A 24269-nucleotide genomic window follows, 5' to 3' on the forward strand; every position below is an offset into this window, starting at 1 on the left:
ATACTTTCACCTCCTCTGGGAAGGTACCACTCTCAACTCCCATTCCAACTGATCTATTGATCCTGTTTCTTTTAAGAAAATATCTCAGTACTGTTGAATGGATGATTAAGTAGTTTCATCTCCTTGAGGAGCCATGCTGAGGGAGGTTAAGTAACTTGCCTCAGGTCATACACCTAACAAGTGCTTGACCCAGTGCTCTTTTCTGCTTTGCTTCTAGTTTGGACCAGACCTGGGGAAGAAGAGGGAAACATCATTGGAGCATCTCTGGAAATTGTGTTGCAAAGATGAGAGGAGAACCCACAGATGCCTGGCAGATAGCCCTGGTAGGAAGGCAGTGAGTCTATGTGGAAGGTCCTTAATGACAAGGTCCTTGAGGGTGGCAGGCTTAGCTGATTTGGATGGATGGATTTGAGCACCCAGTATTTTCTTTTTTTGAGGTGAAATCACATGACATAAATTAACCATTTTAAAGTGAATTATTCAGGGACTTCCCTGGTAGTCCCGTGGTTAAGACTCTGTGCTTCCACTGCAGGGGGCACAAGTTCCATCTTTGGTCCAGGAACTGAGATTCCACATGTGGCATGGCAAATAATAATAATCATAATAATAATAAATAATTCAGTGGCATGCCAGTATTTTTATTTTTTCATCTTTATATTACACAATTCTATTTATTTATTGGTTGTGCTGGGCATTTGTTGCTGTGAGGGCTTTTCTTTAGATGTAGCGAGTGGGGCTACTCTCTAGTTGAGGTGCACGGTCTTATTGTGATAACTTCTCTTGTTGCAGAGCAGGAGCTCTAGGACACAAAATGGGTAGTTGCGACTTCCGGGCTCTAGAGCATAGGCTCACTAGTTGTGGCACATGGCTTAGTTGTTCTGGGGCATGTGGGATCCTCCTGGATCAAGGATCAAACCCTTGTTTCCTGCATTGGCAGGGGAATTCTTTACCATTGTGCCACCAGGGAAGCCCACCAGTATTTTTTAATACCAGTCATTAGTGCAAGATGGACTCTGGACATGGGGATGAAGCAAAGTGGGAGGTGCTCAGAAGAGGTGAGGTGGTAAGAAATGAAGGGATGAGTCCCACAGACAGGCAAACAGCAGAAGCAGTGGGCTAGACTGGCCTTAGGACAGGTGAGTTCCTGGCTTCTTGCAGTTCCTAGAACCTGTCCCATCCAACTCCTTTTCCTGACCTTATCTTAGCCTTGTCTGTTTTCTCCCACATTTCTTTTACCCCTGAAACTCCCTCAAATACTCATTCGCATTGCTCTTTTTTGGGGTTGTGCTGGGTCGTCGTTGCTGGGCGGGCTTTTTTCTAATTGCTGTGAGCCAGGTCTCTCTAGTTGCAATATGTGGACTTCTCACTGGGTTGACTTCTCTTGTTGTAGAGCATGGGCCTTAGGGTGCCCAGGCTTCAGTAGTTGTGGTTCCCAGGCTGTAGAGCATAGGCTTGATAGTTGTGGCGCATGGGCTTAGTTGCTCTGCAGCATGTGGAATCTTTCCAGATCAGGGATTGAACCCGTGTGTCTCCTGCATTGACAGGCAGATTCTTTACCACTGAGACACCAGGGAAGCCCCAACATTCCTCTTTCTTTCAAGGGTGAATCTGCTTTTTGCATCAAGATGGTAATGATATATCTTATTGATGTCTCTGTCCCCAGCACCTAACAAGGTGCCTATAGCCTGATATGTGTCATATAATATTTATCAAATGATTATAAGAATTCTGATAGGATTTGTCTTTCCCAGCTCCAACCCTTGATTCCTTCCCTTCTTGTCCATTTACCATCACCGTGACCATTTACCACTACCATCTCTTTCTCTGCTAAAGCAGTTACTTAAAATATATGAAACTCTTAGGAAATCTGTTAAGTATGTAGAAGGCCCCATCCTCCTTAGCAGGAAACCTTACCTCTGGAGGAAAGGGATCTATGAATCTGAATTTTAAAGAGGTGCCTCAGATGGTTCTTAGGCATGCCAATATTTTGGAATACTTCCTTCAGAAAGGGTCCCTACCCCTTCAGAGGATTCTCACCAAAAGGGTTGAAACCTATTCATTCATCTCTCCTTCCATAAGCAACTGCTTAGTACAGTGGAGGATAGGCTGTTAGGAACAGAGGAACCAAAGAAAACATGATGTACAACTACTCACTGTGCCCCTGGGCATATTGTTTAACCCTCTCTTAGCCTCAACTTCTTCCTCAGCAGAATAGGGAGAATAATATCCCTACTTTAAAAAAATTCTCCTAGGGATATTGCAAGGAGACAGCAAGCTGAGGACTGTAAACCATTCCTCACAGGTGGGTTGTTTGGGTCTAAAAAATAAAGCACTAAAAGCGATATTGCCTGAAAGTTTGCATCTCCCTGGAAGAGTAACTATAAACCAGGCATATTAATTATCTACTACTATGCAACAAGATACCCTGAACTTTAGCATCTTAGAATAACAAAATTTGTTGCCTACAACTTCAGTATTCTTGGGCTTCCCTTGCGGCTTAGCTGATAAAGAATCCACCTGCAATGTGGGAGACCTGGATTCAATCCCTGGGTTGGGAGGATCCTCTGGAGAAGGAAATGGCTACCCACTCTCTAGTATTCTTGCCTGGAGAATTCCATGGACAGAGGAGCCTGGTGGGCTACAGTCCGTGGGTTTGCAAAGAGTTGGACATGACTGACACTTCTACTGGAAGTAATATATCATCACTTCTTCCTTATATTATTGGTCACACAGACCAATTCTGGTACAGTAATGGGAGAGAACTACATAAAAGTATGAATAAGGATTTCACCCTCTGGTTCAGTGGCTAAGACTCGGTGCTCCCAGTGCAGAAGGCCTGGGTTCAATCCCCAGTCAGGGATCTAGATCCCTCATGCAGCAATTAAAAAAAAAAAAAAATCCAAAAAAATCCGGCATGCCACAAGATCCAGTGCAGCCAAATAAATTTAAAAAAAAGAAAGTGTGAATGACAGGAGACAAGATTATTGGAAATCATCCTGGGGGTTTTCAATGAGACCAGGTCTGGTGCTCAGTGTTATAGGTCAGGAGGTTCAATTTAGGAAGTAAATCAGAATTCATCAGGTTCAGGAGACTGACTCACACAAATTAAATACACATGAAGCAAAAAATAAATAAATAAATAAATAAATACACATGAAGCATTATCTTGGTATTACTCTGTCTCTTTTCTAGAACTCCTTAGTTAAACTAGTTTTCATTTTGAACACAAAAAAATGTGTTCTCACTTGAGAGCCCATGCACTGACTTTTCTTCTTAACACGGAATGCTCTTTGAATGGCTAGGTCTTTCTTGTGGTTCATGTCTTACTTCAAATACGTTCTCTTCCTTACCTGATCATACCATGTTAAAAAAGAAAATGCCCCCTCTTATCTTTCACACTCTCCATCCCATTTATTTAATTCTCTCTCTCTCTTTTTGGCTGCATGCTCGACCTACAGGATCTTAGTTCACAATCGGGGATCGAACCTGTGCCCCTGCATGGGGAGCATGGAGTCTAAATCACTGGACCACCAGGGAAGTCCCATCCCATTTATTTTCTGACAGAACTTATGGCGCTCTGAGACTATTTTGACTCTTCATTTACTTGGAGATTGTCTCCCCACTAGAATGTGAACTTTGTTAGGGAGGCTGCTTTTCGTGTGTGTTGGTCTGTTTTGTCATTCCTGTATCTCCAGTGCCTAAAACAGTGCCTGGCACATAGTAGGCATTCAATAAAACCGGAATGCTGACTTGTTAATTCACATCGAGAAAAAGATGTTATGTGAACGCAGCATTTTGTCTCACTTGATTAACACACTTTATCCCCATAGAAAATGATACAGGAAGTCAATTATTATACTCAGATGAGTCCTTATTGAACATGGAGTCAGGCAAAGATCGAATTGGGCACCCAGTGTTTGGTGGCCAGTGTCTCTGAGGTCTTCCTTCCTGGCCCTTAGGCCAGGAGACTAGTAGCCTGCCAAGGAGACTAGTAGCCACAACACCCCTGTCTAGGTGGTACTGGAGAGATACATTCTTATCTCTTTTAGTATATTCCATGTATACACCCTATGTAGGTAAATATTGTTTTATCAGATGCTAAATAAAGCAAAAAGGGCACAACTTTCTGCTTTTTAAAAAAACATTAATCTTCCCAAAGCCTAATCATCATAATATTGACCATAATTAGTGCCCAAATCACCAGCATTTACAGAGCATCTATTAGAGGATGTTTCTTCCAAAGAGGGAGAATTATGCACCCTGTATTGGTTCTTACTAATTTCTTATTGGCAAATTATTTCCAGGTTTATTGGAAATAAACTTTATTGTTGCCAGAACAGATTCACTTCACTCAAAAGAGTAATAAGAAACTAACTGAAAGGAAGTTGTATGAGTCTTTCCAGGCTTCCATAACAGGACACCACAGACTAAGTGGCTTAAAGAATAGAAATTTATTTTCTCACAGCTCTAGAAGTTGGAAGTTCAAGATCAGTCAGCTGGCAAGGCTGGTTTCTAGTGAGACCTCTTTCCCTGGCTTTCAGGTGTCTCTTTCTCTTCTGACACTGGACCTAGTGGATTAGACCCCCCACCTTTGTGACATCATTTACCCTTAATTACCTTCTTAAAGGCTCTGTCTCCAAATATATTGGGTGTGAAGCCCTTCAACATAAATTTTGCCCATGGTGGTGGAGGGAACGATGCATATAATTCAGGCCATAATGAGAGTTCCTCTCCTCTCATGAGTTTTTTGTAGGAATGTATGTAATTTTTTAGTTTTAAAATATTTTGGCTGAACCATGTGGCATGTGGGATCTGTTTCCCAACCAACCAGGGATAGAACCAATGTCCCCAGCAGTGGAAGCGTGGAGTCCCAACCACTGGACTGCCAGAGAACTACCTGGGAATGTGTATTAATACAACCTTCCTAAAGGGCAATTTGACAATGTCCAAACAATACCCAGTTGTAGATGTGACTGGTGATAGAAGCAAGGTCCGATGCTGTAAAGAGCAATATTGCATAGGAACATGGAATGTTAGGTCCATGAATCAGGGCAAATTGGAAGTGGTCAAACAGGAGATGGCAAGAGTAAATGTCAACATTCTAGGAATCAACGAACTAAAATGGACTGGAATGGGTGAATTTAACTCAGATGACCATTATATCTACTACTGTGGGCAGGAATCCCTTAAAGAAATGGAGTAGCTGTCATGGTCAACAAAAGGGTCTGAAATGTAGTACTTGGATGCAATCTCAAAAATGACAGAATGATCTCTGTTTGTTTCCAAGGCAAACCATTCAATATCACGGTAATCCAAGCCTATGCCCCAACCAGTAATGCTGAAGAAGCTGAAGTTGAACGATTCTATGAAGACCTACAAGACCTTTTAGAACTAACACTCAAAAAAGATGTCCTTTTCATTACAGGGGACTGGAATGCAAAAGTAGGAAGTCAAGAAACACCTGGAGTAACAGGCAAATTTGGCCTTGGAGTACAGAATGAAGCAGGGCAAAGACTAATAGAGTTTTGCCAAGAGAACGCACTGGTCGTAGCAAACACCCTCTTCCAACAACACAAGAGAAGACTCTACACATGGACATCACCAGATGGTCAACACCGAAATCAGATAGATTATATTCTTTGCAGCCAAAGATGGAGAAGCTCTAATACAGTCAGCAAAAATAAGACTGGGAGCTGACTGTGGCTCAGATAATGAACTCCTTATTGCCAAATTCAGACTTAAATCGAAGAAAGTAGGGAAAACCACTAGACCATTCAGGTATGACCTAAATCAAATCCCTTATTGATTATACAGTGGAAGTGAGAAATAGATTTAAGGGCCTAGATCTGATAGACAGAGTGCCTGATGAACTATGGATGGAGGTTCGTGATATTGTACAGGAGACAGGGATCAAGACCATCCCCAAGAAAAAGAAATGCAAAAAAGCAAAATGGCTGTCTGAGGAGGCCTTACAAATATCTGTGAAAAGAAAAGAAGTGAAAAGCAAAGGAGAAAAGGAAAGATATAAGCATATAAGCATATAAGATATAAGATATAAGCATCTGAATGCAGAGTTGCAAAGAATAGCAAGAAGAGAAAGCAAGCAAGAAAGCCTTCCTCAGCGATCAACGCAAATAGAGGAAAACAACAGAATGGGAAAGACTAGAGATCTCTTCAAGAAAATTTGAGATACCAAGAGAATATTTCATGCAAAGATGGGCTCGATAAAGGATCGAAATGGTATGGATCTAACAGAAGCAGAAGATATTAAGAAGGGGTGGCAAGAATACACAGAAGAACTGTGCAAAAAAGATCTCCATGATCCAGATAATCACGATGGTGTGATCACTCACCTAGAGCCAGATTCCTGGAATGTGACGTCAAGTGGGCCTTAGCAAGCATCACTACGAACAAAGCTAGTGGAGGTGATGGAGTTCCAGTTGAGCTATTTCAAAGCCTGAAAGATGATGCTGTCAAAGTGCTGCACTCAATATGCCAGCAAATTTGGAAAACTCAGCAGTGGCCACGGGACTGGAAAAGGTCAGTTTTCATTCCAATCCCAAAGAAAGGCAATGCCAAAGAATGCTCAAACTACCACACAATTGCACTCATCTCACATGCTAGTAAAGTAATGCTCAAAATTCTCCAAGCCAGGCTTCAGCAATACGTGAACCGTGAACTTCTAGATGTTCAAGCTGGTTTTAGAAAAGGCAGAGGAACCAGAGATCCAACTGCCAACATCCACTGGATCATAGAAAAAGCAAGAGAGTTCCAGAAAAACATCTATTTCTGCTTTATTGACTATGCCAAAGCCTTTGACTGTGTGGATCACAATAAACTATGGAAAATTCTAAGAGAGATGGGAATACCAGACCACCTGACCTGCCTCTTGAGAAACCTATATGCAGGTCAGGAAGCAACAGTTAGAACTGGACATGGAACAACAGACTGGTTCCAAATAGGAAAGGGAGTACGTCAAGGCTGTATACTGTCACCCTGCTTATTTAACTTCTATGCAGAGTACATCATGAGAAAGGCTGGGCTGGAAGAAGCACAAGCTGGAATCAAGATTGCCGGGAGACATATCAATAACCTCAGATATGCAGATGACACCACCCTTATGGTAGAAAGTGAAGAGGAGCTAAAAAGCCTCTTGATGAAAGTGAAAGAGGAGAGTGAAAAAGTTGGCTTAAAGCTCAACATTCGGAAAACAAAGATCATGGCATCTGGTCCCATCACTTCATGGGAAATAGATGGGGAAACAGTGGAAACAGTGTCAGACTTTATTTTTTGGGGCTCCAAAATCACAGCAAATGGTGACTGCAGCCATGAAATTAAAAGACACTTTCCTTGGAAGGAAAGTTATGACCAACCTAGATAGCATATTCAAAAGCAGAGACATTACTTTGCCAACAAAGGTCCATCTAGTCAAGGCTATGGTTTTTCCTGTGGTCATGTATGGATGTGAGAGTTGGACTGTGAAGAAAGCTGAGTGCCGAAGAATTGATGCTTTTGAACTGTGGTGTTGGAGAAGACTCTTGAGAGTCCCTTGGACTGCCAGGAGATCCAACCAGTCTATCCTAAAGGAGATCAGTCCTGGGTGTTCATTGGAAGGACTGATGCTGAAGCTGACACTCCAATACTATGGCCACCTCATGTGAAGAGTTGACTCATTGGAAAAGGCCCTGATGCTGGGAGGGATTGGGGGGAGGGAGTAGAAGGGGATGACAGAGGATGAGATGGCTGGATGGCATCACCGACTCGACAGACGTGAGTCTGGGTGGACTCCGGGAATTGGTGATGGATGGGAGGCCTGGCGTGCTACGATTCATGGGGTGCAAAGAGTTGGACATGACTGAGCGACTGAACTGAAGTGAACTGACATTTCAAATGTATATACATATATATGGGGCTTCCTTGGTGGCTCAGATGGTAAAGAATCTGCCTGCAATGCAGGAGACCTGGATTCCATCCCTGGATCAGGAAGATCCCCTGTAGAAGGGAATGGCTACCCACTCCAGTTTTCTTGCCTGAAGAAGTCCATGGACAGTGAAGCCTGGCAGGCTATAGTCTATGGGATCACAAAGAGTCAGACACCACTGAGCAACTAACACTTTTACACACATATATAGCCTTTAACTTAGCAAACTTCTTTCAAGGAAACTATTTCACATAAAGAGTGTGCAAAAAATAAAAAAGGTGGGGGGAGAATTCCCCAGCAGTCCAGTGGTTAGGACTTGCAGCTTTTACTGCTAGGCTGGGTTCCATCCCTGGTCAGGGAACTAAGATACCATGGCAAAAAAGAAGGAAAGATATACGTATAAGAATATTCACTGTAACAATTTGTAATAGTGAAAAACTAGGAATCACAAATAAAATTTAAATAATAGTAATTCTATTAAATTATATATTCATTTGCAGGCAGATTCTTTGCCAGATGAGCCACAAAGGAAGCCCATATATTCATTTAAATAATGATACATTCATTTAATGGAACTGGTACTCAGATCTCAATAAATATTGGTTAATGAATTGATTAAAAATTGGAAAAAATATACAACCGATTTTTGAAAACAATTTATTCCTCCATTTCCCATGTTTAGAAGTCCTTATGATCCCTCAGTTCGTTCTGGAACTAACTATGGACGAATATATTATCCCTAACACTTCTTTTTAGGGAAAACCCTTAGGGGAGTTTCCTGGTGGTCAGGTGGTTCCAGTGATTAGGACTCTTAAGTTCTCACTGTGGGAGGGCTCAGGTTCAGTCCCTGGTTGGAGAACTAAAATCCCCCAAGCCACTCAGCTTGGCCAAAACCAAACCAAACTAGAACAACCCCCTTTTATTTAGAAAGGCTGAAATGATTATATGCTAATTAGAACAGCTAGGTTGTATAAAAAATAACTTGAAAATTCCTTTTTGGTGTTCTCCAAGAGTTAGATTTCATTATACAGGCTTTGTTTTTTCTTCAGGTCTGGAAAAAAAATATACAACTAATTTTTAACAAATAATTTATTCCTCCCTTTCCCACGTTTAGAAGTCCTTATGATCCCTCAGTTCCTTCTGGAACAAACTTTTCTCTTCTCCAGCTAGCCCCGGCGGGTTCACCTTTACAAACTCTGGGACTAGGACAGAAAGTAATGCTTGAATGTTTCTTCACTACGACCTATACATTTTTATGTTCACAGAAAGTGTGGCTGAATATATCCCAAAGGTGACAAGGTTAAAATCTGGGGATTGGAATTTGTAGGCCAAGTATCTTACTTAAACAGTTTTGTACTCTGAAATGAATTTTAAACTTCTGTAATACAAAACTTAAAAAAGAAAAATAGGAAAACAATATGGAGGAGATTCTAAATGCCAAATGAGTAAATAATAGAGATAATTATGGACTGTAGAAATTCAGGGAGTGCTCGAGTTTGGCTGGGATGACCAAAAAGGCTTTCCAGGATAAAACAGAGCATCAAAGATGTTTTGAGGCTCAAGTTTTCCACAGAGAAAAACAAAAGCAGGAGAATGCTTGTTGTCTTTGGAGGACAACAAGATAATCTGCAATAGCAGGCATTAAATTTGGCAATGAGGCGCCAGCGTGGGTCTCTGAGTATCTCAGAGCCGACGATAATGTGGTGTTTTAAGATTAAATTTGTGCCTGGCGTGCTGCAGTCCATGGGGTCGCAAAGAGTCGGACAAGAGTGGGCAACTGAACAAAATTAAACTTAAAATACCCTGCCGCAGTGTAGCAGGTGAGATTTAGCTCTTGGAGTGCGGGTGCCCACGAGGGGGTGCTATTTCAAAACACAGGCCCACTTGGACTAAGGCAAAAGGAACGAGCAGCAGGTAAAACGTCAAAGAGGACGCTTCGACAGTTGGGCAGATTAAAAAAATAAAAAGATGAGCAAAAGGTAAATATCGCCTTCGCGCTCCGAAACTAGGTCCTCAAGCGCAACACAAAATCATGCATTACCGAATGCCTGTACCACGTGCCCCTCAGGCTCTGCTGAATGCGACTACTACTCCCAGGCTCCCTCGCGAGGCCAGTGCCGTCTTCCCGGGTGCAAATCGATATCACCGCTCAGTCTTCTGGGATTCGTAGTCTTGCATGGTCTCTCGGGAGTTGTAGTTCCCTTCCGACAATCGGCTGGGCGAGGCGGCGCCGGCGATTAGAGCTGCGCTGGGTGTTCAGGGGCCAAGATGGCGGCGCGCCGGGGACGGAGAGACGGGATCGCGCCGCCTGCGAGTGGGGGCCCTGGCCCCGACCCTGGCGGTGGAGTGCGCAGCAGCGGTTGGGGGAGTCGGAGCCAAGCACCATATGGCACCGTGGGCGCTGTGAGTGGCGGGGAGCAGGTGAGAGACTAGCGGGCGGCCCGCGGCTGGCTGCAAAGCGGCGTGTGCCGGGCGGTGACACGTGGACGCCACAGGAAAGGGAAGAAGCGTTCGGGAGTCGATGCCGGGTGGCTGCGCGAGGCAGGTTGGACCGAGCGGGTCTGGGTCGTTTGCTGGGGGATATGCTGGCAGAAGCAGGGTCCTTATGGCCATTGCTCCGGAACGCTGGAGGGGCAGAGCCGGGTGTCGGAAACCTGGCGCAAATGTGTGGGGGTAATCAGGCATTCAGACTTAAGTAATAGCGTAAGACCTTCCTCTAAGGATGCTGAGTGGGGGGTGCTTCTAGCCCCGCGCCGCAGTGCCTTTTCGGAGCCACGTGGGGTGGGGGGAGTGATTTTCCCGGGAGAACTTGTCTGCTTCCCCTCCCCCTCTAGGCGGCCCCGGCACCCACGTGGGTTGGGCCGGGGGCGGGGGGGGCCGCGGGTCCACGTGGGGGCGGGGAGGGAATGTCCACGTGGCTCCCGCTCCAGGCTACCCGGCACCTGGTTTCGGCGCTGGAGCCGCACTGCCGGGAACTGGGTGTGTCTCAGCCGGTCCCGCCATCTCCGATCGGCGCTGGGGGCCCCTGACTTGGAAGGAAGGTTGGGGCTGCTGGAATCAACTTTGCTCAGAACCTTGAAGGAGTTTTTTCCTTCTGCTTTGGCCCGCTTCGCCTCTCTACGACGGATGGTGAAGGACTTTCCAGATGTGCGTGTAGTCCTGCTGATGGCGGAGTGCGTTGGGAAGGGTAGAGGGCTGAGGTTGAAGGGCTGTGGAGTGAGCTAGTGGCGGCCTCTGTCCGACCGGCTTGGGGTGGCTTATGAGTCACAGGCGCTGGCGTTTTGTTTGCTTGTAGTCCTGCCTCCTAATTCAAGGGGTATGGGAGGTATCAGCATTTACATGGGGCAGGCTTAGGTAAGGAAAGGGAATCCTCTCTTCCTCGCTTTTCCTCCACATCTCTGGAGAAGGCAGCTAAGGCCTGTTCCTGTGAATTGATATATAAATTGAGATGGTTTGTGTTTAAGCTTTTCTGGAATTTTTTCTGGGGATGACAAAAGTTGGAGGCGATTTGAGAACTATTCAACACTAGTTGAACGTTTATTGAGTGGGGGGAAATTCTGTCATAATCTTCTTTTCTTGGTCTTCAGTTATTCTTACTTTAAAGTGTTATCATCGTACTCCTCAACAGGGCTTCTTAAAAGCTCCCACCCAGAGTGGAGGTGGGCAAGACTTAGTTTGGACTGTTATCTCTCTTAAGCAATTAAGCTGAGTCCTTGAAATCCTTTTTTTTTCGGTTTCTAGGTGGGAGTTGGGCTGCAGGCTGTCGGGTAATATCAGTTCTAGCAGAGCAATTCAGGCCTTGGAGGGGGAAGATGGCTTCTGGGGCTCTAACTTGGAAGCTGCCCACCTCCTCTTCTCTTATTTTCTCAGAGGCCACATGCTGTGGGGCTGGTGCTGCCCACCCCAACCCTTTGGGGGAGAGGCAGGAAGGATCCATGATCCAACTATAATCCAGGTTAGGTTGTGTTTGGAATTGGAGAAGGTCTCACGGAGAGATTGTTCACCACAAATACACACAAAGATGAGTATGTGGAAGCTAGTCCAGTTAGCCAGGTACTGAGATTCCATTATGTTCAAACATGGGATATTGTGGTAATTCACACATGGCCCCTGTCCTCCCGAATCCTATGTCTTTATCATGTTAGACAATAAATGATGATGAGTGAGACAAAAGGAAAGTGCAGCATATTATATAATCAGCAGTAGTAATTTACCTTGCAGGGTCTGGGAAGAGACATTTTAAAGTGAGACTATGGGGGAAGGGGAAGAAGGAGCTTTCCTCAGAGGGAATAGTGGGTGAAGGCCTTGAGCGGGGAGAGAACATGGCTTATTGGAGAAACCTGTATGGCTGGTGTGGCCAGAGCGAGTGGTTAGAGAGGACACCCGGGAGGAGTCTGGTGGGGGATACCAGGACCACTGTAATCCATTTAAGGACTTAAACCTAATGCTGAGAACAGGAAAATACCCTTGGAGGGGACTAGGGAGGGTCTCCAGAGGTGATCAAATGTGTATTTTCAAGTTTGTAGCTGATTTTGAACCCTGCAGGGACAGGCTGACTGGGAAAACCAGTTGGGGGGGTTATTAAAGTTAGAGATGCTGGTGGCTAACACTCTTAGCCTGAGCTTAGCCCCTCCATGATCCTTGGTACTCTGGGAGCTGTGCTGTTTGGGGGGAGGGATGGGTGAGGTCAGATGAAGAGGGGGTTCTCTGACTGGGTTTCCAGTACCTGTCAGATGGAAGTGGTGATGAGTGGTTCATAAAGCTGGGGCATCATCTTGGGATTCCAGCCTAATGGCTGGGTCAGGTAGGTGGCAAGGCAAGTTGAGGTGCAGCCTTTTTGTGCACCTAGAAGTGTTTGCTGAGGCAGGTGCTATTCAGGTGCTATTTGTAATTATAGGATTGTGAAGGCCTGGGAGGAGTGAGTGCCTAAAACCTGCCACCTTTCTCTTCATCTTTAGGAGGCCTGGCCTCTTAAAGTGTCCCCAGGTATCCTCTCCTCTCATTGGGCATTGTAACTCCTTGGCTTGATTGGGAAGGTGCCTCACACCTGTTGCTTTTTTTCTTTTGGAAGAGGTACAGAGTTTCCCTTTGCTGTGAGAGAAGAGGGAAGACTGGCTTGTCCATGTTTGTTCCTCTTCTCCGGCCTTTGCATCATCTATAGTTTCTTCTAGGGAAGATACCTCTACCTCTGGCCTCCCCAGCCCTTCCAGGCACTTCTAGCCCTGCCCACACCCACACTCTTTGACAGGCCTGGGCGGGCGGCTCCCTGCCTGACAAGGCTGAAGATGTTAGATGGGGTGGGGCTTGCCCGTCCACAGAATCAAGTTTTCTCTTCTTTTGCTCTGACTAGGCAGAGAAGAGACTTTTCCCTTGCAACTACCTTTGAGAGGTTGGGTGGCACACTATAGTGCCTTCAGCACAGAAATTGGAAATAAATGTGTCTATCACTCATGGTGGTTGAGACTGGGATTTGAGCTAAGCAGAGAACAGAGGCATAAGTGGGATTTGAGGGAGGTAAGCTGGTTGTCACTGGAATCGCCAGCTCCCTGACCTCCTGCCCTTCGGTGTGTTCCTCAGAATGTCTGTCTTCATCATTGCTGGCAGATGACTCTTCTGAACAATCTTGGTCTTTCTGATCTTTTTACTCCGCAATTTATCAATTTCGTGGGCTCCGAGTATGTCTAGATGGAATCTAAACTTTTTTTGCCCAGCAAGTCCAGAGGCGTGGCTGTAGTGGGGCTCCTGCTGAGTCCAAGGCCACTGGTGGAGGGCTGGGCACCTGGTTTACAGAGTGTGTCAATAGCTGCCCAGGGGGCCTTTCTAACCTTACCCTTTTTTGCCCCAGGCGCTGCTGCACGAGGAGGGCGATGATTCTGGCTTTGTCAGTCTGTCTCGGCTGGGCCCCTGTTTGAGGGACAAGGACCTGGAGATGGAGGAGTTGATACTGCAGGATGGGGCGCTGCTGGGGACCATGCACAGCTATATGGATGCCTCCCTTATCTCCCTCATTGAAGATTTTGGTAGCCTTGGAGAGGTGAGCTGGGGCTGTGACTTCCAGAACCTTGGTTCCCAGGTACTCAACCTGAGTCCTTGAAGTGTTTTTTTATTTCTAGGTGAGACTTGGGCTGTGTCCCATGTAAAAGTATGCCCTGGCAGACTTGATATAGTCTACAGCCTTTCTCCCTGCCTGGGCCCCTGACTTACATGTCCAGAGGGTTCTAATCTTTGTCTTGAATCCAGTTCCAGCTTAGTCAAGGGCTGTCTACTGAGCATCCCACATCTTAACTGAGAGTGGAGAGGGTATGAAAAAAACTCAAGACTCAATTTTGACAGGTCTCTGTTGATACTAGAGAGGTAGTGGATGGTAGTAAATGAGATTGGAACCCATGCCCCCTAGTACTCGTGTCTCTGGCAAATTGAGCTGAATAGAGCCCAGGAGAGGGATTCTCTTGGCATCTAGTCCTTCTCAGTGGCTTGGTTAGGATGGTGGTGGTACCTTCCTATTGTCTTTCTTGAACAGAGCAGATTATCTCTGGAGGACCAGAATGAAGTGTCACTGCTCACAGCTCTGACGGAGATCTTGGACAATGCAGATTCTGAGAACCTATCTCCATTTGACAGCATTCCTGACTCGGAGCTGCTCGTGTCACCTCGGGAGGGCTCCTCTGTAAGTGTGGGACAGAGGTGTGTGGATGGTGCAAAGGTTAGAACCACATCCGTGGGCCTACTCATAAAAGTTCTGAAACACAGACTCATCTCAGGTCTTCTTCTCCCTTTTAGCTGCACAGGTTGCTCAGCCTCTCTCGGACACCCCCAGAACGTGACCTCATCACTGCAACTGACCCACTGGGGCCCAGCACAGGCAGTAGTAGAGTAAGTGGGGTAAGCCTGCCCTAGGAGCCTCATAGACTCCCGGGGGGAGGAATATGTGGGGACAGGCCTAGAAAAATATATTCCTGGAGAAAATGCCTATGTCTTGTTTTCTATCCTGTAGGTTGAGATGGCGCTCGCAGATCCCCCTTGGGACTTCTCTCCACCTTCCTTCTTGGAGACCTCCTCCCCTAAGCTTCCTAGTTGGAGACCCCCAAGGTCAAGAACCCGCTGGGGCCAGTCCCCTCCTCCCCAGCAGCGTAGTGATGGGGAGGAAGAGGAGGAGCTGGCTGGCTTCAGCAGTGAGATGCTTGCTGGGGAGCTTAACAGCTCTGTGAGCAGCATCTCAGACTTCCCCATGCACCTAGCCTGTCCTGAGGAGGAAGAGAAAACAGCAGCAGCAGCAGAGATGGCAGTACAGGCAGCTGGAGACGAGAGCATCTCCTCCTTGAGTGAGCTGGTGCGGGCCATGCACCCGTACTGCCTGCCCAACCTCACCCACCTGACATCGCTCGAGGATGAGCTTCAGGAGCAGCCAGATGACTTGACACTGCCTGAGGATTGTGTGGTGCTGGAGATTGTGGGTCAGGCGGCCACAGCTGGCAATGACCTGGAGATCCCAGTTGTGGTGCGACAGATCCCTGCTGGCCCCCAGCCTGTGCTCCTGGATGACACACTAGAGGTCAGTCCGGCCTTGCAGCTGCTCATGCCACCACTAGAGGTGGAGACAGAGGTTGCTGTTCCCAAGGAAACCCTCTGCCCTAAGGATAAGGGCTTGTCACTGGACTCAAAGGAAAAGTTGGAGTCAGCCTCCATGTTGGAGCCCAGGGAGGTCATGGAGCCGTTGGCGCCCAAGGGGCCTCAGAACCCACCAGCCAACACAATGCTAAGTTCCCAGAGGGCTCGAAAGGGCAGGAGGAAGAAGAGCAAGGAGCAGCCAGCTGCCTGTGCAGAGGGCTACACCAGGAGGCTGAGGTCGGCCTCTCGTGGGCAGTCTACAGCTGTTCCAGAGGTGACCTCTCAAGGAGGCAGCCTGCCTCAGGAGGACCTTCAAAGAGAGATTGGGCCTCCCCATGGTAGAGGGAAGCCCCGAGCTTGGGCTCGGGCCTGGGCAGCTGCCTTGGAGAAGCCCAGCTCTGTGAACTTGGAGAGCAGTACTGAGCAAGCTAGTCCTGCTAAAGAAGATCCTGTAGACCTCTGCCCCAGCCTGGTTGACCCTATCCAAGCCAACCCTGTTTCAACGCATCTCTCACTGGTTGACTCTGCTCAAGCTGACCCCATGCCACTTGACTCTGTTGAAGCTGATTCCACTGTAGTTGACTCTGGTCCCACTGCGACTGACACTGAACCTGTTGACCCTGTGCTAAGTAACCTTGCTTCAGCGAACTCAGAGCTGGTTGACCCTCTCCCAGCTGATGCAGTCCTGGCTGACTCAGCAGCAGCTGACCCTGCAGTGGTTGTTCCCATCTCAGACGACTTGTCTCCAGTTGACCCTGTCCTGGTCAAGTCAGTACAGGTTGACTCTGTTCCCAATGACCTGTCTCCAGTTGACCCTATACTGGTTAAGTCTAGGCCAACTGATCCCAGACGTGGTGCAGTATCATCAGCCCAGAGGAATCCAGGTGGCCAGCTCCTCCTGGAATCAGAGTCCTCAGAACCCCCAAAGGACAACAGTCCTGAAGTCATGGAGGTTGTAGGTCCTCCGAAGGGAGAAACTGGTACCAGTACCACAACCCAGGAAGTCAGGCCTCGGCCTCTTAGCCTATCTGAGTACCGGCGACGAAGGCAGCAGCGCCAACCAGAGGCCGAAGAGAGGACCCTTCAGCCTCCCACTGGGAAGTGGCCCAGCCTCCCAGAAACTCCCACAGGGCTGGCAGACATCCCTTGTCTTGTCATCCCTCCAGCCCCAGCCAAGAAGACAGCTCCGCAGAGAAGTCCTGAGACTCCTCCTGAGGCTTGCTTTGGGTCTGTGGGCCCCAGCCCTGCCTCTCCTAGTCCTGAGCCACCTGTGAGCAAACCTATGGCCTCAGCTCCTACTGAGCAGGTGCCATCCCAAGAGAAACTGCTGCCAGCAAGACTGCCACCTCCTGCTGTGCAGCCCATGCCCCCCACAATGCCCACTGCTCTGCCTTTTCCAACTGGTGGGCTGGGCATGACTCCTGTGCTGCCCCTTCCCACAAATGGGCAAGCTGTGCCCAATCTGCCTCCACCACCCTTGCAGCCTCCTAATGTTGCGATGTCTCTGGGGCCAGTGCCACCTGATCCCTATACTCACTATGCCCCTGTGCCACCCTGGCCTTGTTATCCTCCTGTGTCCCCTTCTGGCTATCCTTGCCTGCCCCCCCCACCAACGGTGCCCCTAGTGTCTGGTACTCCAGGTGCCTATGCTGTGCCCCCCACTTGCAATGTGCCTTGGGTACCTCCTCCTGCCCCAGTCCCACCGTATAATTCCAACTGTACCTACGGGCCCTTGGGATGGGGCCCAGGGCTGCAACACCCTCCGTTCTGGCCTGCTGTTCCCCCACCTCCTTTGCCACGAACCTCAGTTGGAAGAGTTGTCCCCCCACCCAAGGTGGAGCCTGGTGGCATCCCAGCTGGCTCTCCTGAAAGTGTGCCAGCTGTGCCGATGGCTCCTCCCCTCAGTCTTGGGGCAGCTGGCCAGGGAGCTCCACAGACAGAGCCCACCAAGGTGGAGGTCAAGCCAGTGCCTGCATCTCCCCATCTGAAACACAAGGCGTCCTCCCCAGTGCACAGCCCTCGGATCAAGGCTCCACCGTGTGTGTCTGCTGAGAATGTGGCTATTGAGGAGCCTGCATCAGAGAGGCTAAAGCCTGAGCCACAGGAGACTAGGCCCAAGGAGAAACCACCCTCTCCTGTTGCCAAGGCTGTTCCCACACAGGCACCAAGGCAGGGTGCTACCACCAAACTGCCTGCTGTCCACCCAGCCCGTCTAAGGAAACTGTCCTTTCTACCTACCCCTCGTACCCAGGGTCCTGAGGCCGTGGTGCAGGCTTTCATCAGTGAGATTGGTGAGTGCCACACAGTTCAGTTGTTGTGAAGGATGGCGTGAGAATTGTGTGAAGAGTGTCCTCCGTAAAACAGGATAAGCCTCCATGGGGCTGACCTTTGTTAGAATCCTTGAGAGAGAGAAGTCTGGTTGGTTTGATTCTCTTTCTCAGGGAGTGTTACTCCCCTGGTTTACTTATCACAGTGTACAGGGGCCGCATAGGGAGAGAAGCAAGGTGTTTTGGAACTTTTGGGACCAGTGTGCTCAGTGGATAGGGGCAGGTTTCCAATCCTGTGTTGTGTGCTTCCGCAGGAATTGAGGCGTCGGACCTGTCCAGTCTGCTGGAGCAATTTGAGAAATCAGAAGGTGAGGAAACCCTTTCTGTTGATGTTTCTTTTGGGCCCAGCCCTGTAGTTGCTTAAACTGGGAGGAGGGAGAAGGGGAGTCTGCCACTAGAGTGGCGCCCTAATTGGAATGGGAAGACAATTCCATTGATGCAATCCAAGCCAGGGAGAGGGTACAGCATGACAGGAACTATAAAGAGTGGATGGATGGGGAGATCCAAGTGAATTGGGGACATTTTTCTAGAGGGAAGTAGTTCTCCAGCTGAGCCTTGGAAGATAGGAATTCAGAGAGCCTGCATGTGGTGAATAAAGGCAGAGGTGCAGGAAGGGTCACATATGGTGTATTTGAAAGGCAATGGCTAGTTCAGCTTCTCAGTACAAGTGTGGATCTAGGTGCTGTGGAGGATGCTATGTCGTGTTCTCAAGGAGCTTATGATCTAACTGGGGAGAGGAATCTGCAGAAACAACTCCTGAATTGACAATAGGTATCTGTAGTACAAGGCAAAGTATAAGTGTAGATCGAGAGTAGCTTATAAGACTAGCAAGTTAATCAGGTGGATTATATAGAACCTGGAATGCTAGATTTAGGAGTTGGGACTCGGTCTCTGATTCGGTGGAGTGTGTGCTTGTTCTTAAGCAGAAGAGACATAATTAAAAATAGTTGTTGGGTACCCACTGGAGGAGAATGGATTTCTTTGGGGAGACCCCAATGGAGTATGTAGGCAAAATGGATTTTCCTCCTTTGTGTCTTAAAGCCAGCGGTTCTGTGCCTCCTCAGTATGGAACGTCTGGTTGGGCTTTTAACTAGTATGGTTTCTTTGCAGCCAAAAAGGAGTGCCCTCCCCCGGCTCCTGCTGACAGCCTGGCTGTAGGAAACTCAGGGTAAGTATGGGGATGTGAGTGAGTTACCCTACAGCTGTTGGTCAGCAGCCGGCCGGCGCTCCAGGACTGTCAACTGGATGCCTCTGTTAAGGGACATTTAGTCAGCTCTAAAGTCTTTACCTGTTCCCCACCCCTGGCTCAGCCCATCACTACTGAGCGTTGTCTTGGGTGATACATAGGAGGATATATATGAACCATCCTCTGGCTGATTCCAGTCTGGGGTTTCAAATGGTGATGCCTTTTATGTTCTGGCGAGTTGTGTTTTGGGGGGTTTCTTTCCTTTATTTAACAGGCTTTAAGGTTGCTCAAAACACTGCTGATGGTGTAAGAAAAAAATGGGGGAGGATGTTCATGGCTAGGGCTCCCTGATTCCTTGGAGGACACAGGTATCCTGGACCTCCTTGTTCCCCATTTTTCCAGTACCAAGAGGCCTTTTTTTTTTCTTCATGTTCATGATACCCCATCCTCTTCTGCCAAGCACATTTTCCTCCATATTGATTTTGGGTTGGTTTGAGCTGGGCACAAGAGGCTCCCGGCTTGGAGGAGGTGGGGGGTATCAAGGTCATAGTCAGCCTGCCTCCAGGAATTGGAGAGAGCTGAGATCCAACTTACATAAAGTTCAGTCACTAAAACCCTTTTTGTGCTGGAGGAGAATGATTGGGACAGTTTGTGCCCCCTATTCCTCTCTGCACGTCCCCCTTTCCTGTTGCTTCATGAGGAAAGCAGATGTTGAGGAGGCAATGAACCAGGCTTTCCCTTTTCCCCCCGCCAGCAGCGTTGACACTCCCCAGGAGAAGAGGCCCCTAGACCGGTTACAAGCCCCAGAACTGGCCAACGTGGCAGGTGGGTTCAGGGTGGGGAACTCTGCCTTTGATTAGTTTATGCAGCAAATGTTTGTAGAGCCCGCTCTGCAGCAAGTGTGTGTAGGTGTTGGGGATACGGAAATCTGATCGTCATCCTTGAGGTTCTTATAGTCCAGGGGGCAGATGTGTAAACAGATGAGCACGTCAAGTATCAGAGGTTGTGTGTCAAAGAAACCCGTTTGGTTTATAGTGGGGTCTGAAGAGGGACTATCAGAACAGGGTTATACAGAAGGTAATCCTCAAATCGGAGGCTTGAGAAAATCACTGACACCAGGGGCATTTGAGGTTGTTGGAACAGCTTGAGTGAACTGAAGAAACAGAGCTAGCCTGGTATCGGTATGTTTTGGGAAATGAGTGGTTCGTTTTGGCTGGAGTGTAGTGGCTGATCAGGGTGGTGGGCAGAGCTCGGAAGAGAGAAAACTGGAGTGTTAAGTAGGAGGCCAAGTTATGGGAACTTGGCTATGTTAAGCTGGTTGGACTTTATATTGTACGTTGAAGAAGCAATTGAAAAAGTCTTACCAGTTTGGTTTTAGAGTGCTTCCTCCAGCGGGAATGTAGAAGACAGGTGGACAGGTGTGATGCCCAAGGTAGAAGATTATTAGATGATTACATGAGTTCAGGGAAAATGCAGCCTGGAAGTCAGTCAGTGCCGGGGGCAGGGGGTGAGTCTAAGAATGAAGAGGTGGAACAGACAGGACCTGGCCACCAGCTGGGTTTGGGCAATGAGAGGTTCAGGAGGACTCTAGCCAGTTGGGTTTCTGTTGCTGGTCTCCAAGATGGGGAGCTCATGGGAAGGAGCGGTTGTAACAGTGGGAGAAGTTGGGCTGCTGATCAGTGTTAGTACACTTTGTGAAATGAAGTGGGGTTCTCTGGAGCCTGTATACACAGTGTTTAGAAGTGTAGAATCGGATCTCATCCTGCTATCTCCATCCTCCCTCCCCTCACAGGGCTCACCCCTCCAGCTACCCCTCCCCATCAGTTATGGAAGCCCCTGGCTGCTGTCTCTCTGCTGGCCAAAGCCAAATCTCCTAAGTCCACCGCCCAGGAGGGAACCCTGAAGCCTGAAGGAATTACAGAGGCCAAACATCCAGCTGCAGCCCGCCTCCACGAAGGGGTCCGTGGCCCTAGTCCAGTCCATGTGGGCTCTGGGGACCATGACTATTGTGTTCGGAGCAGGACCCCCCCAAAAAAGACGCCTGCCCTAGTCATTCCAGAGGTGGGCTCCCGATGGAACGTCAAACGCCATCAGGATATCACCATCAAGCCTGTCTTGTCCCTGGGCTCAGTCACCTCTGTGCCTCCAGGCACAGCTGCCTCCCAGAAGCCACTTGATCACAGGACTAGCAAAGAGCAGGCAGATCCCCAAACTCCTTGCCTTGCCCCGTCTGCCTTGCTGTCCCCTGAGGCCTCACCCTGCCGGAATGACATGAACACTAGGACTCTCCCTGATCCCTCAGCCAAGCAGCAGTCAGTGCGCTGTTATCGAAAAGCCTGCAGGTCAGCCAGCCCCCCAAGCCGGGGCTGGCAAGGCCGCCGTGGCCGCAGCAGCCGTTCTGTCAGCTCTGGGTCCACCCGGACCAGCGAAGCATCTTCCTCCTCATCCTCATCGTCGTCTTCCTCATCCCGATCCCGGTCCCGGTCCCGGTCCCTCTCCCCCCCACACAAGAGGTGGCGAAGGTGAGCTCTGATGGCCTGTTAGGTTCTCTCCACTTTCGAAGTTCTCTCCTCTGGCTTAGTCTGAAAGCTTTTGCACATTGAGTTTGATGAACTTTCAGGCACAAAGGCTTTTCTATTTCTGTCTTTGGCTTTTGTCTTCTTCCCTTTCCCTGGATTTGAAGGAGGCAAGCTGTGAAAAGATAGCTTCTGTCCCCTGTTGGAGATTGGGATATCTCTGAGATCTCCTGCTTCCTAGAGACCTGCCTTGGGAGAGACCGTTAGGGTTTGGTCTTGACCATGTTGATTCCTTTGCACTGTATCAGTCCTTATTTCTTGTTTTTTCTGGTAGATGTGGGATGGTGGGCCTAGTGGGTTGTTAATGGCAAATAATCCTTCTTTTAATCATCTGTTGAGGAAAGAGTCTGGTGTCCTTTGGGTGTCACTATGGCCTCATCTACTTTTGGGGAATACCTTTTTCTCTATAATAGACCCCAATTTTTCCACTTCATCAGTGAAGAATTCTTGGTTTTTGGTGGTGAAGCTTATCTTCAGGTATGTCGTCTGTTACAGATCTAGCACAGTCACCTCCCCTTAATGCTATAATCATAGTACTCCGGTGAGACATGAGGGGAGCAGGATTCCAGAGACACGGGCCTGCCTGCCCTCCCACCTCTCCCTTACACCCGCCACCCCTCGGCTTGTTGTAGTACCTAGGGCCCAGCACTTTATCTCTGAGTATTATTTTTATTCTTTCTGACTTGTTAGGTATTATTCTTATTTTTAATTGCATAATTGACAATAAATAAGATCAATGCCCAGATACTCTAGAACATGTAAAGTTCACGAGGTTCTCAGTTTGCTTTTCTTCTGCACCTCCTCTGCTTTTCTCTGCCTTTGGTCCTGAGCTTCCTGACAGGGAGGCAGGGCTGGGGCCAAGGTGAGGTAAATGGATGATATCTCCACTCCTCCATTTCTCTGTGATCTTTTGTTCTCTAGGTCCAGTTGCAGTTCTTCTGGACGTTCCCGAAGATGCTCTTCCTCTTCCTCCTCCTCATCTTCCTCCTCCTCTTCCTCATCCTCATCATCTAGTTCCCGAAGCCGATCCCGCTCTCCATCTCCTCGCCGGAGAAGTGACAGGAGGCGGCGGTGAGCATGTTTTCAGGGAGTTGGTGCATCTGGGGTGCAAGAGCCTATGAGTTGAGACTTGAGCTGTCTAATGTCTAGGGGGCTGACAGCACCTTTTTCTCTTGGCAGGTACAGTTCTTATCGTTCACACGACCATTACCAAAGGCAGAGAGTTCTGCAGAAGGAGCGTGCAATAGTGAGTAGAGGAACAGGTCCCAGGAGGAGAGGGCTTGTGCCTGAGCCATGACATGAGCTCACAGAGCCATCTGCAGCTATGGCTTCGGCTCATGGTGTGTCAATTTTCCTTGACCCAACATAGGAAGAGAGAAGAGTGGTCTTCATTGGGAAGATACCTGGCCGCATGACTCGGTCAGAGCTGAAACAGAGGTTCTCTGTTTTTGGGGAGATTGAGGAGTGCACCATCCACTTCCGTGTCCAAGGGTGAGGTTGGGCCCTGTGCTCAGGATGTCCTTCCTGTCCTATTATCTGTCTCAGTGCTTTGTCTTTCCTGAATGCTCCAGTGTGCTGGGCAGTGTAGGACACCTTCATCTCTACAATCAGAGGGTTGGCTATTTGGGGAATGAGAAGAAGCTCTCCAGTCCCTGTACCCTGGGGAGCTGTCTCTTCTCCACAGCTTGTGCCCAAATAGCCATCTCAGCTTCTGTCTCACCCTCCCCTCCAGTGACAACTATGGCTTCGTCACTTATCGGTATGCCGAGGAGGCATTTGCAGCCATTGAGAGCGGCCACAAGCTGAGGCAGGCGGATGAACAGCCCTTTGATCTCTGCTTTGGGGGCCGCAGGCAGTTCTGCAAGAGAAGCTATTCTGATCTTGGTGAGTGGAGGGAGGCCCTGAGCCTTTGGTATACTCCATCTCCTCCCTGGAAGAATCCCCAGCCTTTTGAGATGGGGGTTAGTGAGGCAGACTTGTCTTCCTCTGACACATGAAGGGCTTAAAGGGTGGGATGAGAGGAGAAATGGGGGCTCTTCTGTCTTTTGACTTAAAATTCAGGAGATTTTAGCTCCATCCATTATAGATATGAGAGGTAGCTGGCCATTTGAGACCCTGTGGTTGGGAGGTGTACTCAAAGAGACCTTGATGTTTGTCTCTCTCTACCTTTGTAGACTCCAACCGGGAAGACTTTGACCCTGCTCCTGTAAAGAGCAAATTTGATTCTCTTGACTTTGACACATTGTTGAAACAGGCCCAGAAGAACCTCAGGAGGTAACCCTGGGCCCTTCTCCCCCACCCCCTTTTCTTTGGAGGTGCCCAACCTCCTCCATTCCCCTCCCCCAGTCTAGGGGAGAGAGCTGCTAGCGAGGAGATGACTGTTTTCTAAAGAAATGGAAAAAAGTGAAATAAAAATGTAATACATCAGATTTTAAGTGGTATTTGTTTTTTTATAATAGGCTTTGAAACACATTAACTTGCATTCCTATGTAAGATGGATGGGGTTGAGGCAGACTAATAAACATGAACTAGAGAGAACTGCCAAGTGCTGTTGTGCTTTTTTCTATGGTGCTGGTGCCACAGAAGTCGTGTTTCCTCTCTGAACCCAACAGGGACATTCTTACTTCCATTTGATTCCTAGGACCCCTCTT

General features: G+C 48.2%; 1 protein-coding gene and 1 non-coding gene across 4 annotated transcripts; one reads left to right on the top strand and one right to left on the bottom strand.

Moving 5' to 3' along the window:
• Positions 1-9046: 9046 nt before the first annotated feature.
• Positions 9047-9163, bottom strand: LOC138070596 (small nucleolar RNA SNORD22). Its single transcript, XR_011144165.1, has one exon. It is a non-coding gene; the product is annotated as a small nucleolar RNA SNORD22 (small nucleolar RNA).
• Positions 9164-10189: 1026 nt separating this feature from the next.
• PPRC1 (PPARG related coactivator 1) lies at positions 10190-23959 on the top strand. 3 transcript variants are annotated; one of them, XM_068961494.1, is made up of 14 exons: positions 10190-10342; positions 13767-13955; positions 14442-14588; positions 14702-14803; positions 14916-17820; positions 18111-18164; positions 18967-19024; positions 19797-19867; positions 20835-21564; positions 22540-22689; positions 22798-22864; positions 22988-23109; positions 23351-23502; positions 23793-23959. In XM_068961494.1, exons 1-14 carry the CDS (start codon positions 10190-10192, stop codon positions 23894-23896), a joined length of 5004 nt encoding a protein of 1667 aa, XP_068817595.1. In that variant the 3' UTR covers positions 23897-23959. The 3 variants fall into 3 exon arrangements, with proteins under 3 accessions (XP_068817595.1, XP_068817597.1, XP_068817596.1); XM_068961495.1 differs by lacking the exon at positions 10190-10342 and having other exon boundaries at positions 13873-13955; positions 14543-14588; positions 22804-22864; XM_068961496.1 differs by lacking the exons at positions 19797-19867; positions 20835-21564.
• The last annotated feature ends 310 nt before the right edge of the window (positions 23960-24269 follow it).

This window comes from Capricornis sumatraensis, chromosome 23, assembly GCF_032405125.1.
Source record: "Capricornis sumatraensis isolate serow.1 chromosome 23, serow.2, whole genome shotgun sequence".
Classification (NCBI taxonomy): domain Eukaryota; kingdom Metazoa; phylum Chordata; class Mammalia; order Artiodactyla; family Bovidae; genus Capricornis; species Capricornis sumatraensis.